A 15826-nucleotide genomic window follows, 5' to 3' on the forward strand; every position below is an offset into this window, starting at 1 on the left:
TGGTGGTGAGTGGAGGCAACTCTGGCAGGCATGTCCCTACAGTCCTGGCCCTTTTCCTGGTGACAGTCTTTTAAGTACAGGCCATTTGACAAACACTGAATGTCTATTTCCAGTGGGTGCCAGACACTGTTCTGGGTATTGGATAGACACCTCAGTGGACAAAACTTTCAAGTTTCTACCCTCGTGGAGCTGACATCTAACCATCTCATCCTCTGCCGCCCCTTTATCCTTTTGCCTTCAATCTTTCCCAGCATCAGGGCATTTTCCAGTGAGTTGGCTCTTCACATCAGGTGGCCAAAGTATTGGAGCTGCAGCTTCAGCATCAGTCCTTCCGATGAATATTCAGGGTTGATTTCCTTTAGGATGGACTGGTTGGATCTCTGTGCAGTCTAAAGGACTCAAGAGTCTTCTCCAGCACCACAATTTGAAAGCATCAATTTTTCGGCACTCAGTCTTCTTTATGGTCCAACTCTCACATCTATACATGACTACTGGAAAAACCATAACTTTGACTATATGGACCTTTGTTGGCAAAGTGATGTCTACTTTTTAAAACACTGTCTAGGTTTGTCATAGCTTTTCTTCCAAGGAACAAGTATTTCATGTCTGCAGTCACTGTCCACAGTGATTCTGGAGCCCTAGAAAATAAACTCTGTCACTGTTTCCACTTTTTCCCCTTCTATCTGCCATGAAGTGATGGGATCGGATGCCATGATCTTAGTTTTTTGAATGATGAGTTTTAAAGCCAGCTTTTTGTTTCCTCTTTCACTCACCCTCATCAAGAAGCTCTTTAGTTCCTCTTCACTTTCTGTCATTAAGAGTGGTATCATCTACACATACCAGGTTGTTGATATTTCTCCTGGCAATCCTGTGGCTGCCCTGAAATCAGCACAGATACGATGGTAGCAGTCTGGGGCGAGGACTGTTGTCTGCAAGGACTGGGAGGAGGACTCGAGGGTCTGTTGGTGACTGCAGCAAGGACACGGTGGAGAGGCGGTGTCTGTTTTCCTGGTGTGACCTTCAAAAGGGGGAGCCACAGGGTCTGGAAGCAGGGAGGTCTCTCAGCCCACTGTGGGTAGAGTAGGAGGGGGCCGCAGGGGAGCGGGCTCTGGGTGGGCACAGACGCGGGCTGGCAGTCGGAAGGAAGGAGGTGTTATAAGGGGAGGCTGGGAAGACCCCACAGGTAAGGGAGAGATTTCCATGTAGGCTCAAAACTAGATGCTGCAGATGATGGCCTGAAGATGTGCTTCATTTGACTGACCCATGTGATTTTTTTCTAAATGTTTCTGTAACTAGTTGCCAGCATTTAAAAATCAAGAAATTTTACATAAAAATGTGGGTACTGGGCTGCTCTTTAAAAATCAGAATTTCTGGACAAGTGGGGGCCACTGCTTGGCGCTCGGTCAGGGTATACCCGCCTATCCACTACAGCCCTACTCGTCCCCAGGCCCGAGGGGCTTGGCCTGTCCGGCCTCCAGGTCTCCCAGGCGTTTCCACATTCAGCCCTTCAGCAGCTCAGACACTAGGCGCTCTACTGTTATCAGATCAGCCAGGCCAACTTCCTAAGCAAATGACTCCAGGAATGTCCTGCTGGGAAAGAACAAGGTTTCCAGACAGGTGAGCAGGGCAGAAGTGGGTCATGGCAGAGTCACCTGTGCAGGGTCCCCTGGCTTCCGGCCACAGGGGCAGGAGGTGGGCTCCCCCTGCCCAACTCCTCAGGTATCAGAAGCCTTTGCCCCATCCTGGGCTATGTCTGCACATCTAGGAAACGAGCGCGGTCCCTTCCAGGTTCTGCACTGTGACCCGGTGTGAGGCCCAGACAGATAGGGTCTAGCGACTGGAGAAGGGCAGGTACCTTCCTCCTTGCCCACTGAACATACCCTGGTCCCAAGAGGACCGTGCTGGCTCCTCTGGGCCCCTGGCCCTTCCTGGAGAACCAATACCACCTGCGACCAGCAAGTGGAGTCCCTGCCCAGCCCTGTCTATGAGGCCGCCTCGGCAGCCAGGGGCCACTGGGGAAGAACAGGGAGGGGCACCTCCCTACCTCCACCTGACTGTGGGGGGGCCCTTCTTGGCTTGATTCCTACCACTTGCCTGGCCTGGTCACCTCTCCCTTGATGGAGCAGGGGGCAGGGAGGGAAGATCCCCACCCCTGAGACCGACTCCTCCGTGGGTGCAGGGAGGAGGCTCAGCCCTTTACTTGCCAACAACAGAAGCGAATCCCCACTCAGGCAGGAAAGAGCCTGTGCGGCTCACGGGACTGCAGGGAGAGCTCAACAACCAGGGTGTGGGCCCTGCCCGGGGGGAGCTGCAGCTGGCTCCCACCGGCTCCTCTTCCCAGCCCTGCATTCAGATCACACTGGCGGCCTGAACGAGGCCAACGTGAGAGGACCGCACCCTCTGGGAGCTGGCACTCCAGCATTTATTACCCTCCCTCCGGGCGTCTCGAGGCAAGGACAGACTTCTCAGCAAAGAGCCTGGTCTCACACCCGTGCTGACGAGGCGCGCGGGCCTGCTGCCTCACGGGAAGTGGTCTGTCAGGCAGACCAAAGCCGTAGCCGCCACACTGGTGACACTGGGCGAACAGGCCCCCTGGGCCTCCACTGCCTCATCTATAACATGCAAGTAACTTCTACCTGAGAGTCATGGGCATTTAGTGAAAGTGCTTTGTAAACTGAGGTTCTGGGTGAATGTGAACCATCAGCTCCCTCCCTGCACTTCTGCTTGGCCAGCCTGACCATCGCCTGCCCTGCCCTTTACCACAGGGCTTTTGAAATCCCTGGCGTACTGCCCTCTGGCCTGGCTTCTGACTCAGAGTCACCCTGACCTTTGCATCCTGTCTGGTCTGGGACGAGGATGGCAAATCGGCTTCATCCCAGGTACCAGCTCTGATTGGTGGTGGTCTGTCTGCAGCTTTGGGTTGACTCAGTGTGAAGGTGACGTAATGGATTGGTAATGTCTGCCAAGAGCCCGGGAAGGCTTACCTGCCACAGAGCTGCTATGTATACACATGATGACTAGCTGGTGACCACCTGATGAGGGGCTGTCTCACTTAAACGCAGGTCCCTGAGCTCACGGCCACGTCTCAGCCGCAGGTCCTGTGCGGAGCTGTCTGGTTCCCCTCCCACATGAGCAAGGGTGGTGGGGGAGCAGGGTTTGGGCTGCGGAGCCAAATCCTAGAAACTGGGGCTGGAGATCACTTGCTCATGGGCTACTAAGTTCAATGCCTGGGCAGTAGTCAGCAAGGCAGCTTCTGAGGAGAAATCTAGGCAGGCTGCCTACAACGCTGGGGGAAAAAAGGTCTACATGGGCTGTTGTGAAGGATTATCTATAGTCAGCATCAAGAGCAGGGGGCTTCCCTGGTGGCTCAGTGGTAAAGAATCTGCCTGCCAGTGCAGGAGACGGGGGTTCGACCCCTGATCAGGGAAGATCCTACCAGCTGCAGAGCAACTAAGCCCATGTGCCACAAGTGCCGAGCCTGTGCTCTAGAGCCCGGGAACCGCAGCTACTGAAGCCCAAGCACCCGAGAGCAGTGCCATGCAGCAAGAGAAGCCACCGCATGAGAAGCCGGTGCACTGCAACTAGAGAGCAGCCCCTGCTCGCTGCTACCAGAGAAGTCCAGATGTAGCAATGAAGACCCAGCACGGCCAAAAATAAACAAAAACTTAAAAACACCAAGAGTGGAGTGGAGCAACTGTAGCGTCACTTGTAGAGTAGCTGCAATGCATTTGCGATGGCCTTACGTCTTGAAGAAGTAAGACGGTAAATGAAAAAAATCATTCCTATTCCAGCTCTGCATAAACCTGGCCAACACCCCCCACTGCCCTCAAGTTAAACCTCAAACGTCTTAGTGTGAAAGGCTCTTTACTGGCCCTGCTTCCTCCCAGTCTCCTGACTCCACACCCCCGTGGCACCCCCCTCCCCACTGTGATACCCCCCACCCTCACAGCCTACCTGGGCTGAGTCCTGAGGCCCCACTTCCGTTCCCCAGTTGCCCGGGCCTCCCTCGGGCCTGGAAGCATGGAAAACACTGACCTGAAAAGCATCCCCTCCACAGCTCTGTTCTTCCTTCCAGGCTCTCTCAGAAGAATCTGAGGGAGCCTGACGGGCGCGGGCACCCCTCCCATGCCTGCAGGCACCCAGGGCTTCGCCCATCCTGCCACTGCCAGACCCATTCTCCATCTTCGCCCCAGAATGCAGGCTCCCCCAGGGCAGTCAGAGAATCCTGTTCACCACCAATCCCCAGTTCTACCTGTCTCCACAGGACAGCGGGCTTCCCTGCTGGCTCAGACGGTCAACAATCTGCCTGCAATGTGGAGACCCGGGTTCAAACCCTGGGTCAGGAAGATCCCCTGGAGAAGAGAATGGCTACCCACTCCAGCATTCTTGCCCAGAGAAACCCATGGACAGAGGAGCCTGGCGGGCTGCAGCCCATGTGGTCACAGAGAGTCGGACACAACTGAGAGACTACAGACAGACAGGTGTCCTGGACCCACCCCAATTTTTTTCACCTGAATTATCACGGTATTTGTGTGTATTAGTCAACTCCCCTCCCCCTCAGAATTCCCCAGCTGCCTCTGAGTGGCTCCTAGAGGGCTCCGACCCACAGAGCCATGCCCAGGCTCACTCTGGAGAACTGGTTCTTGCCCCATCAGCCCAGGATGCTGGGGTCTGCAGAAGACCAGCTCTTCCCGCCAGTGACCTGGGCCAATTCCCCACCCCGCTTTGGAGAGGAGATAGAACCCACTCTTGACTACCGCCTGCGGAGATATGGGCCAAGCCCATCCTCTTCCCCCTAAACACACACACACACTCCTGAGACTAGGCAAGGAGAGAAACAAAACTCTGTTAAAATGTTGGGGAACAAAAGGGAGCCACCACAGACACAAATCCTAACTGCCTCTCGAAGCTGCTCCTCAACCCCACCCATGTGGCCGGTGCCGCCCCTGGTTCCCAGCATAGGTCTTATCAGAACCCAGACCTCCGGTCAGCATCCAGAGCTCCACCCAGGGGTTTAGCCAAACTCACTCACCATGGCAGAGAGGGGAGGAAGCTCTGCCTTCACCTTCTTCTGAGGCTTCTCTCCCCAGATCCTCACTTCCGGTCCCAGAGTCAACCTCTGCTCCCAGACCAGTGGTTAAAACTTTTGAAACTGGTAGCAATGGGGACTTTGGGCAAGGATAAGGGAACAAAAGAAGCCAGAGACAGACTCTGAGGATGACCTGGCCATGCTGAAGCCTCCTGCCCAGCCAGGGGCTCCATGAGGGATCTGCCATGGTCTCATGTCATGCCCTCCCAAATTCGGATGTTGAAAACCTAATTCCAGTGTGACAATACTAGGGAGGCAGGGCCTCCAGGAGATGATTAGGTCATGAAGGGAAGAGCCCGTGTGGATGGGATTAGTGCCCTTATAAAGGAGGCTGAGAAAGCTCCCTTGCCCCCTTCTGCCAAGGGAGGTTATAGCTAAAAGACAGCCTAGGAAGGGGGCCTCACCAGACACTGAATTTGTAGGCATCTTGGTCTTAGACCTGCCAACCTCCAGAACTGTGAGAAATAAATTTCTCACTTATAAACCTCCTAATTTGTGGCACCTTATTATAGCAGACCAAATAGAATAAGACAAAAGCTAGGAGTAAATTGCTGGTGCACGCACAAATGCAATTACTCATGTGTAATGTGCTTGTGAGGGTGTGAGGCACGAACGTTTGTACACGTGTAGTGTTCATGTGTGTGAGTGCATGCGGGCTTGTTGTTCATGTATGTAAGCAGCTGTGATATCAAATCAAAGATCACCCATTTCTCCATCTCCCTTATCACATTCCCGAATGTCCCAAATTAGAACTTGGGATATGTGGTTCCTTCAACAGGAAATTTCTAATTTGGGAACTGAGGTATGCTGAAAGAAAAAGGAAGCATCTTCCCCTGTTCCATTGTTCTAAATTAAAAATATAAACTGAGGTGTAATTAAAAACAAACAATCAGCATTATACATTGGTGAGGTCATAATTTATCACAAGCTGCTTGGATAACAGCAAGTCATAAAAAATATTCATACCTTTTGACTAATTGTCTTATTTCTGGGAATTTATTGTAGAAAATAATTGGAGATGTTTGGCAACAGAAGAAAGGGTACAAAAAAGATAATCATGGGACTTCCCTGGTGGTCCAGTGATTAAGAATCTGCCTGTCAACACAGAAGACACGGATTCGATCCCTGGTCTAGGAAGATCCCACATTCCATGGGACAAATAAGCCCATGAGCCTCAACTACTGAAGTCCATGCGCCCTAGAGACGGTGCTCCACAACGAGAGAGGCCACCGCAATGAGAAGCCCAAGCACTGCAGCAAACAGTATCCCGAGCTCGCCACAACTACAAAAGGCCCACGTGCAGCACCAAAGACCTAGAGCAGCCAAAAATAATAAAATACAATTTTTAAAAGTACAAAAAAATACCAAAACCAGAAACTGAATCAGATGTGACATGTCAATGTCTGTCAGATAAAAGTAAACTTCAGGGCAAAGAAAATAATCAGGTACAGAGAGACATTCAGTTCAGTTCAGTCGCTCAGTCATGTCTGACTCTTTGCGACCCCATGGACCGCGGCACGCCAGGCCTCCCTATCCATCACCAGCTCCTGGAATTTACTCCAACTCATGTCCATTGAGTTGGTGATGCCATCCAACTATCTCATCCTCTGTCGTCCCCTTCTCCCACCTTCACTCTTTCCCAGCATCAGGGTCTTTTCAAATGAGTCAGCTCTTTACATCAGGTGGCCAAAGTATTGAGTTTCAGCTTCAGCATCAATCCTTCCAATGAATATTCAGGACTGATTTCCTTTAGGATGGACTGGCTGGATCTCCTTGCAGTCCGAGGGACATTACATAATGATAAAAAGGTCAATCCACCAAAAAGACACAGAAATCCTAAGTGGTATGTGCCAGATAACAGAACTGCAAAATATTTGAAGCAAAAACTTAAAGGAGACACAGACAATTCCACAATTATCGCTGGGAATTTCAACAGCACTCTCTCAACCAACAGAACTTGAAGAAAATCAGCAAGGGTATAAGCTATAAGAACTCAATCCCATCAACTAACAAGAATTTTATCACCATTTACCCTCCACCCAACAGTATAATCTTTCAAGAACCTATAGAAAATATATCAAGAGGACAGAACTACCAGATCCTAGACCATATACAAACCTCAACAAATTTTAAACAACATAATGAGATATCACAATATACCTAGAATGGCTCAAACGAAAAACAAAGACAGTACAAGGCTACAGGGAAAATGGATCTCTTCTACATTACTGACCTGGGTGTTCATTGGAGGGACTGATGTTGAAGCTGAAACTCCAATACTTTGGCCACCTGATGCGGAGACCTGACTCATTTGAAAAGACCCTGATGCTGGCAAAGATTGAGGGCAGGAGGAGAAGGGGACGACAGAGGATGAGATGGTTGGATGGCATCACTGACACAACGGACATGGGTTTGAGTGGACTCCGGGAGTTGGTGATGGACAGGGAGGCCTGGCATGCTGCAGTTCATGAGGTCGCAAAGAATCGGACACGACTGAGCGACTGAACTGACTGACTGACTACATTACTGGTGGGACCATAAAATGGAAGAGCTACTTAGGAAAATATTTGACAGTTTCTTCAAAAGATAAAAATTTACCACATGACCTGATAATCACACTCCTGGGCATTCATTCCAGACATGAAAACGAAAGTTTATACAAAAACCCACTTAGAAATGCTCACAGCAGCTGTATCTGCAATAGTCCCAAACTGGAAACAATCAAGATGCCACTCAACAAGTGAGCAGTTAACAAAAACTATGGTACATTCAATCCACACAACATTCATTTTTGTTGTTGTTGTGTAGTTGCTCAGTCATGTTTGATTCTTTGCGACCTCACGGACTGTAGCCTGCCAGGCTTGTGTGTCCATGGGATTTCCCTGGCAAGAATACTGGAGTGGGTAGCCATTTCCTACTCCAGGGGATGTTCCTGACCCACGGATAGAACCTGCATCTCCTGCATTGGCAGGCGGGTTCTTTATTACTGAGCCACCTGGATATTCCAAGTAATATGTAGTCATTGCAAAAACTTAGAGCAAACCCATTTGACGGTCCCACCAGTAATGTAGAAGAGATACATTTTCCCTGCATCCTTATACTGTCTCTGCTTTTTGTTTTAGCCATTCTTCTAGGTGCACTGTGATGCCTCATTATGTCGTTTAAAATTTGTTGGGGTTTGTATATAGATTTCTTTCTCCCTAATCCTTTTATCCTCTGCAGAGACATCTACCAACAGGTAGATATGTATATTTCCATCCTTTTCTGTTTTCTTTCACACAGACATACACAATTTATTTCACACTTTTTAAAAAGGTGTTTTTTCAAACCACAGCTTTAAATTTCCATGTAGTCAAACTTGTCAATCTTTACTGACTTAGACTGTACTATTTATTAGTTATGGGAACTTAAGTAATGGAGGATACTGGATGAAATGAACATGGGACTTCCCTATGCTCTCAAGGTAAGTTAAACACACACACATCGAAATAGCTCAGGTAGTTTTGTTTTTTAATCCCTTAGAAAGGCAAAAACATGGGCCATGTGACTTCATCCTCTGATGTTATTAAACTGGGGTGAGAAAGGATATAAGAAGAACCAACCTGTAAGTGGGACTGAGCCAACCAGATTCACTGTGTTCAGAATTTGAATGAAAGACAGAAACTGGCCACTCACAAAGGGATGACAAAAAAATCCTGTGATGACAGGATCAAAACTGGTCCCTGGCCATTCCAGGTCAGTGGACGTCATCAGGCAAGTAGCGGAAACTGTCAGGCTCCCCGTCAGTGAAGATACCTTTTGAGAGAATATCACCTTTTAGAGCTAATTTCGGTAGTGAATAGTTTCCTGCTTCTTCCAACCATCAACCCTGACTAAAACATATGCTTTGGAAAGGGAGATAAAAAGGCAACAGGATTTCTTCTGCATCCTAATCTGCTATGGCCCTGTCCTTATACTGCTAAAGTTTAAACAACCTAATCTTCACCTCTCCCTTCATCTGACACACCCAAGTCGGTGAGACTGGAGTTGAAAGTAAGATGAGGTCTCAGTAAGGAAGGAAACAACAAGAGTTCACACGTTGAAGATCTTTTAAGCAGTATACCAGAACTACAGTTTCCACCCACAGGGGGCTCCAATATTGAGGGTGGGTACCTGGAATTCAAGGGTTTCCCTGGTGGCTCAGACAGTAAAAAATCTGCCTGCAATGGTCACCTGACCGAGGCTGCATCCCTGGGTTGGGAAGATCCCCTGGAGGAGGAAATGGCAACACTCCAGTATTCTTACCTGGAGAATCCCATGGGCAGAGAAGTTGCAAAGTCCATGGGGTTGCAAAGAGTTGGACACGACTGAGCAACTAACACTTTCACTTTCCTTTCAGGAAGGTCCTCTTAGATACAAGATCACAGATAACACGGAGGTTGGAATTCCTTCATTCATTGCTAAGTCATTAATTACTGGAGGGCAGCAGAGGGATAGGATGTGTAAAGAGGTTTCCATCTCTCAGGACCAAGGGTGAGGGACCCCACCTACTGACTCAGGCCCAGCCAAGAGCCCACCAGGGCAGCAGCAATCACTCTAGGCCTGGTGGGCCTAGAGTCTAAACTGAAAGGGGTCACATCAAGGCCAAGTCACCATCTCCTCACCTCCTGCGCTATTTCCACTTCCGGTCTCCCATTTCAGAATCCCAGCACAGTGCAGAGAAGAACAGACACTGGTATCAGACTGTCTGGGTTCAGTCCTGCTGTGTGGCTTCTCTGTGCCTCTGTTTCCTCATCTGTAAAAGGGGAATTACAGCACCCACCTCATGGGTATTGCAGGCATCAGGAAGATGGTCAGTGGAATTACCATAGTATTTTAGCTTTTGTTTTCTATGCCATTCCACTGGGTGGTTACCAGAATAAAAGTAAGAAGTTGACTGAAGACATGTTGAAGCAATCCAAAATCTGTTTTTATTTTTAATTGTTTTGGCTAATGGAAAAACAGAACTGTCACAGCACTCAGCTCGATACCCCATCCAGCCCAGGGCTGTCCCTGCGGTGGAGCCGAGGACAGGTCTTACTCCATCAGCGACCTCATCTTCAAACAAAGACTGCTTTCACAGGGCATCAACACGCACCTGTCACCCAAGAACTCAGCTAAAGCTCTCTGGATCCTTCTACACTTTTGGCCAGTAGTGTTGCCTTCTGAGGTCAGGGACTCTAGGTCTGCTACGTGATTGGCAGAGGAAAGCTTCCTTCTCCAGTTTGAGAAATGTGGCTGGAGAAGTATGGAATTGGGGAGCATGATTCCAGGGACTTCAACTACCTCCCCCTTTGGCCCGTCCCTCCACAGTGCAGCAGAACCGAGGTTCTCACTACTCCCCTCCTCCAGCTTTGGCATCCTTCCCGGTGTATAAGCCAAGCCTCAGGAAATCATTCGTGGGAAGCTTACTAGGATTGAGACAGATGCGGGATGCTTCTTCTTTGGCCCCAGCCCCCCGGTGCTGCCTAGAATGTACTCCTAAGTCATGAACGGGTTGTTCAGGAACCTGCCCTGAGTGATTGCTAAAAGCTTCACACAGGTCTCACAGTCTCACTGTCCTCAGTTCCTCTTGGTGTGTTACTATCCTACCTGTAAAGTCATCAAACCCCTGACCCTGGACGTTTTTTTCACCTTTCATATCTTCCTCCAACTTACTAAATGCTGCCTGAATTTCAGAAAGCAGTTGCCTGCCCACCAATGCAAGGATGCAGGCTAGTTCTGCGTGAATCACTTCGGAGACCAGCTAGGCAGGAGGCCGGGAGGGAGGGTGTAGTGTGACACCTGCCCACTCCACGGCTGTGGCAGACACTGCCGCGGGCCCGGCCTGGACCAAGTCCGCCGTGTCTGAGACTCCTCTACCACAGGCTCCCTCCCGGCTGCCACTCGGACTGGATGGAGGCTCCTGGACTGAACACAGGAGGCCTGCTGTGGATACACGCTGCCCTCAGGGCAGGACCCTGAGCAAGTCCAGCCATGGCATGCTGTGGGCCCTCCCTGCCTAGATACTCTAGTCATACGTGGGGGGCCTTACACCTGGGCTGGAAACTTTCTAGAGTACAAAAGGGAAAGGAGCCTGCTCTGGAGGACAGCTTCTAAACCAAATCTAAAAATACTTTTGCATACAAGTGTCGTGAGGAGGTAAGGAAGGGCTCAGGGCTCCATCCTCAGTAATCACTTCTCCAGGGACCCGCACCTCCAGGGCTCAGGTTGGTACTGAGCACCCTCCACAGTAGAGTCCATGCCAGTCATCTTCCCACTTCTAAGCAAGAAGACAAGGAGTCACACGCAGAGCTGAAACAGAAACACCAAAGCGTGGCGTCTATTGTCCTGATGTCAGCGTTTCACCGGACGAACGGCCAAGGTGTTCACCGAGCAGCTGTCCCTGCTCCACTACTGAGCACAGAAATTTCAGGGGTTGGGGCTTCTTTCCTCTGGCCTGGCAAATTCTCATCTCCAGTTGAAACCACAATTCCTTAGGTGCCAGATGCAAAGCCTCAAGCCCAAAGCACCTCCACAGCTGACATGCCCTCCAGGACACTGGTGGCTGTCCCCTTCGTTCTCGTCAGCCTTTCTGAGCCTGCAGGCTTTCCGAATACAAGAACTGCCCAAACGCGATGGAAAGGAGAAAAGCTGGCTCTCACCTCCCAGCAATTGCTGCTCCCCGTGTCTGTGAGTGGCCAGAGGGACTGAGAGATGGCAGGCCGGTTCTCTGTCCCTCTCACGGGTTTGGAGCGAGGAGTCTCCAGGTCTCAGCAGGTACTTGGTATCCAGGTGGCGCCTACGGAGAGTGCTGCCTGGAAAGACCTCTCCCACAACTGTTTGGTGGACAGCGACAGACAGAACAAGCCCCCTGGCACTGAACCGCCAGTTGCGGGGCCGGGATGATCCTTGCCCTCAGCACAGGGCTCTCGACCCCAACTCCTACAGCCCCGGACCACACGATGTCTCCTCCTAACTTTGCGCAGGGCGGCACACACTTCCAAGAGGTGCTCCTTTATTACGATGCAGTGAGCAGTCCGACGCCGCTTCCTGGGTGAAGTTACAGCTACTGAGAGGGAAGCAGTGCCTCAGATTCGTGCCCAGCCAGGTGTGCTGAGGACCTGGAGATCTTGGGAACCAGACCTGTAGCGACTGGGGCACAGGGTCCCGTTGCTGGTGCTGTATCACCTTGCCTCATGATTACACAAGACCCGGAGGTCCAGCCCTGAAGACAGCTGACAGAGAGGCGAAAGTGACTGTGTTAAAGAGGTCTTTGGACAAGTGGACAGCTCAGCAGGACCGCACCGCCGCCCAGGCCACACCGTGCAGCAGCCGTCACCAGCCTGGCAGAGGAAGACATGTGGCACAGTGTCCTCAGGGGGCTGGAGGCAGGCGCTGTGGCGGGAGAGGCAGTGAACAAGGTCAACAGCTTGCCAGGTTAACACAGCTGACCCTCTTACTAAGCCAGTTACCCCACCCCTGAGAACTTATTCCAAAGAAATAATGCTCAATGGGGGAAAAGGTAGATGTACAAGGATAGGTGTTCTAGCAGCCAAGTAATGAGTATAACACAGACTCTGGAGTCAGAGAGTCACCTCCACCGCTTTTCAGGGCAAGTGACTTCCATCCTCTGAGCCTCCTTTCCTTCCTCTGTGAGACAGATATGAGAGCACCTACTCCCCGGGGTTGTTGTGAGATCACACGGGACAACCTGCATAAAGCGCCTATGTGTCAACCACAATCATTGGCTCTTATTATTACACAAGGAAAAAGGAAAGAACGCAGGGGAAAGGGAACAGGTGACTTCTTAAGGGTGGCAGAGCTGAAGAGAAGTTTTACGTGACAGCTCTGGCAGTATCATTGCTCTAGGTCATGTTCATTTTTTAAGTGCTATGGAAGATGCCATGAATTGTTGAGCCCTGCAGCTTGGGAAGAAGGAAGTAGAGAGAGTTGGCCTTTTCCCACAAATGTTTTCCCTATTTCTCTAGTTCCGCCTTTGGAAAACTCCTAAGAGGTCTCTGAGGATGCAGTAAAGGAGGGGAAGAGAGAGGACACAGGTGAGGAGGAGGAATGAAGAGAGGCCTGACAATCAAAACCTGAAAGGTTCTGTCGCCCGAGTGCTGGCCCTGCCCAAAGGCGGGCTGGAATGTACACAGATGAGCTCTGACCCGACCAGGAGTGCTGTGAACAATGACCCTGCCAGGCGGACAGCTGGAGGCTGCCTGCCAGCCTGACGAGGGCACTGTGTGGCCAGAGACGGGAAAACCTTGCGGTCACAGTCAAGGAGTCCATTCCCAGCACCCTGATGCAGGGCACTACACTGTCTGTCTCCCCTTTCTCCTGCAGCTTCGCAGCTGTAGGGCCACATAATGGTCCAGTTTCATAAGGAAACAAATAGTAAGTATTCATCTCCACCAGGAACAACAGAGATAAATAAGGGCACAGACCTTAGAGAAGTCTATCAGTGTTTACAACCTTTTTTCTTTTTAAATTCATTTTCTCCATAAATATTGTAGTCTATAAGCTTCAAATTTAAAAAAGATTATTTTTCAAACTTAAAACTATAATCACACCTTAAAAAGATTAACAATTTCTTAATCAACAATAATCCAGTCAGTGTTCAAATCTCTAACTGTCTTATAAACATCAGAAATGGGTGGTTGTTTCTCAACTTTTAGAACTCCATCTTTCCAGAGCCAGAAGAGCTTTCCGAGACAGCCCCTACTAAGCCCACCACCACAACAGTCACTGACTTCCGCCAACCTCCTCACTAGACCAGATGAGAAAATGCAGAGAGGCCGGGCAATCTGTCCAGGGTCACACAGCTAACTGAAGACAGAAGGCTTGAGCTTTCCCTGCGGTCACCCTGTCTGGCAGTCTGAACACTGAAACAACTGTTAAACATGTCTGAATCAGCAAGCCTTAACCTAGAAACACCTCTTTTGTCTAAAAGGAAACAATCACCACTAGAACCCTCCTAGTAATTGACACACCCATTTTACTCAGCTAAAAACTAAGCTCTCAAGTAAATACCATCAAGTAGAAGTCAGATATCTATTCCATCCTTCAATTTAGCCATGGAAAAGAATTCTCGCTGACTTCTGCTCTCTTCTCAACTCTAACTAGGTTCCCCCGCCTGCCCCCAGCCAGAGCAAGCTGAAGAGGACCATCTGAAAGAAAAGGAACATAACTCGTGAGGATCTGTCTTCTAGCTGGGCATCAACATGTTATCAGCAAAGGTTAAGACAGCCTGAAAACAGGCCCAAATGGCCTACAGGTCATTTCCACCCAACAATCAAAAAACTGGTAATTTTTGTGCTATATAAATGTTTTGGAATATGAGAAAGAAAATGTTTCCCATATTCTATAACTGGACAAGGAAAGGACATACCTCAAAAAGCAAGAGCAGAGAGGAAGAAAACTATAGGCCAATCTTACTAACAGACATAGACGTCAAAACCCTGAGTAAGACAAAAGTAAATCAAGACTAGACATGCGTTACCTCTGAAGTTCCTGTTTCTTACACATGTACAGTAAAATTTAGGAATGTGCAAAAAACAAAAACAGAATAGGACATACTGAACAAACTACTTAATCTGGAATTCAGACAGTTTGATATTAGGAAATGTTTGAAAGTAATTAATCATTTTAACTGACTTAAAAGAAATAGTTGTGCTCATTCAGTTCATTTGATTCCAAAAAGGCAATGAACAAATCTTAAAACTCATTATTTATAAAAAGAAAAGAAGAGAATAAAGATGATCTTAGGGAACTAGAAACATAATTGATACTTAAAATAAATTCCAAAAGGACTGAACAACTGAAGGTAAGCAAACGGACACAGGCATGTAAGAAAACACACTCCGAGTTTCGGCAAGGGGTGAGGGACAGCTCTGGAGCTGCGTGGTGACGGCGGGACAGCAATGCGCACCGCACCGCACCACCAGTTTAAAGGGGGTAAAATGGAAAACTGTCTGTAAGCAAATGTTACCACAGGTTTGGACATTAAAATTTTTAAAACATAAAAAGGTTATATCCTTTTTATAATGTGAAGAGCTTTCTTAAAACAGAAAACTTTAAGAGTCATAAATGGAAGAATCTGAAGATGTAACTACATACACAATTTTTAATGTCTGTTTGATAAAAGACCCAGAAACAAAAATTAAAAGACAAGCAACTTAATACTTCAACAGAAAAAAAAAAAGTAACTGGAACAAAGCATGTACAACTTGTATAATATATTTTCGTATTTGTATAAAGGATAGACACCTGCATATATGAAGCTACTATGAATTGAGTAGATACAGAATATGACAAGCAATTCATTAAAGACACAACCTCATAAGCAATCAGGAAAATGCACATTAAAACAATTTCACTTTTCACCTATCAAATTAGTAAAATTAAAAAACTGATTTTCATAATCAACAACGTGGAGGAAAAGAGGTATGCTCATCACTGTGGCTTGAACTATAAATGAACAAACCTTCTGAAGGACAATTAGTCAGCAGCTAGCCAGATGTTCTGGGAAACCCCATGCACAGAGGAGTCTGGCAGGCTACAGGCCATGGGGTCATAAAAGAGTCGGATACGATTTATCGACTAAACAACAGCCACATGTTAGATGTACAGGCCCTAGCTTACTGTCTCCAGCCTATAGAAATCTCCCAGAGGTACACAAAAATCACGAACAAAGGGTAGTCACCATACCAATATTTACTGAAAAACAAAACATAA

At 48.7% G+C, this 15826-nt stretch overlaps 1 protein-coding gene across 3 annotated transcripts in view; it reads right to left on the minus strand.

Moving 5' to 3' along the window:
- Positions 1-10015: 10015 nt before the first annotated feature.
- Positions 10016-15826, minus strand: part of KANSL3 (KAT8 regulatory NSL complex subunit 3) — a 41386-nt gene continuing 35575 nt past the window's right edge. For all 3 annotated transcript variants that reach the window (XM_043467805.1, XM_043467802.1, XM_043467803.1), the window contains one exon: positions 10016-12484. In XM_043467805.1, coding sequence (XP_043323740.1) covers positions 12464-12484 — 21 coding nt within the window. In that variant the 3' untranslated portion in view covers positions 10016-12463. The remainder of the gene's footprint in view (positions 12485-15826) is intronic.

The sequence above is a fragment of the Cervus canadensis genome, chromosome 5 (assembly GCF_019320065.1).
Source record: "Cervus canadensis isolate Bull #8, Minnesota chromosome 5, ASM1932006v1, whole genome shotgun sequence".
Taxonomy (NCBI): Eukaryota; Metazoa; Chordata; class Mammalia; order Artiodactyla; family Cervidae; genus Cervus; species Cervus canadensis.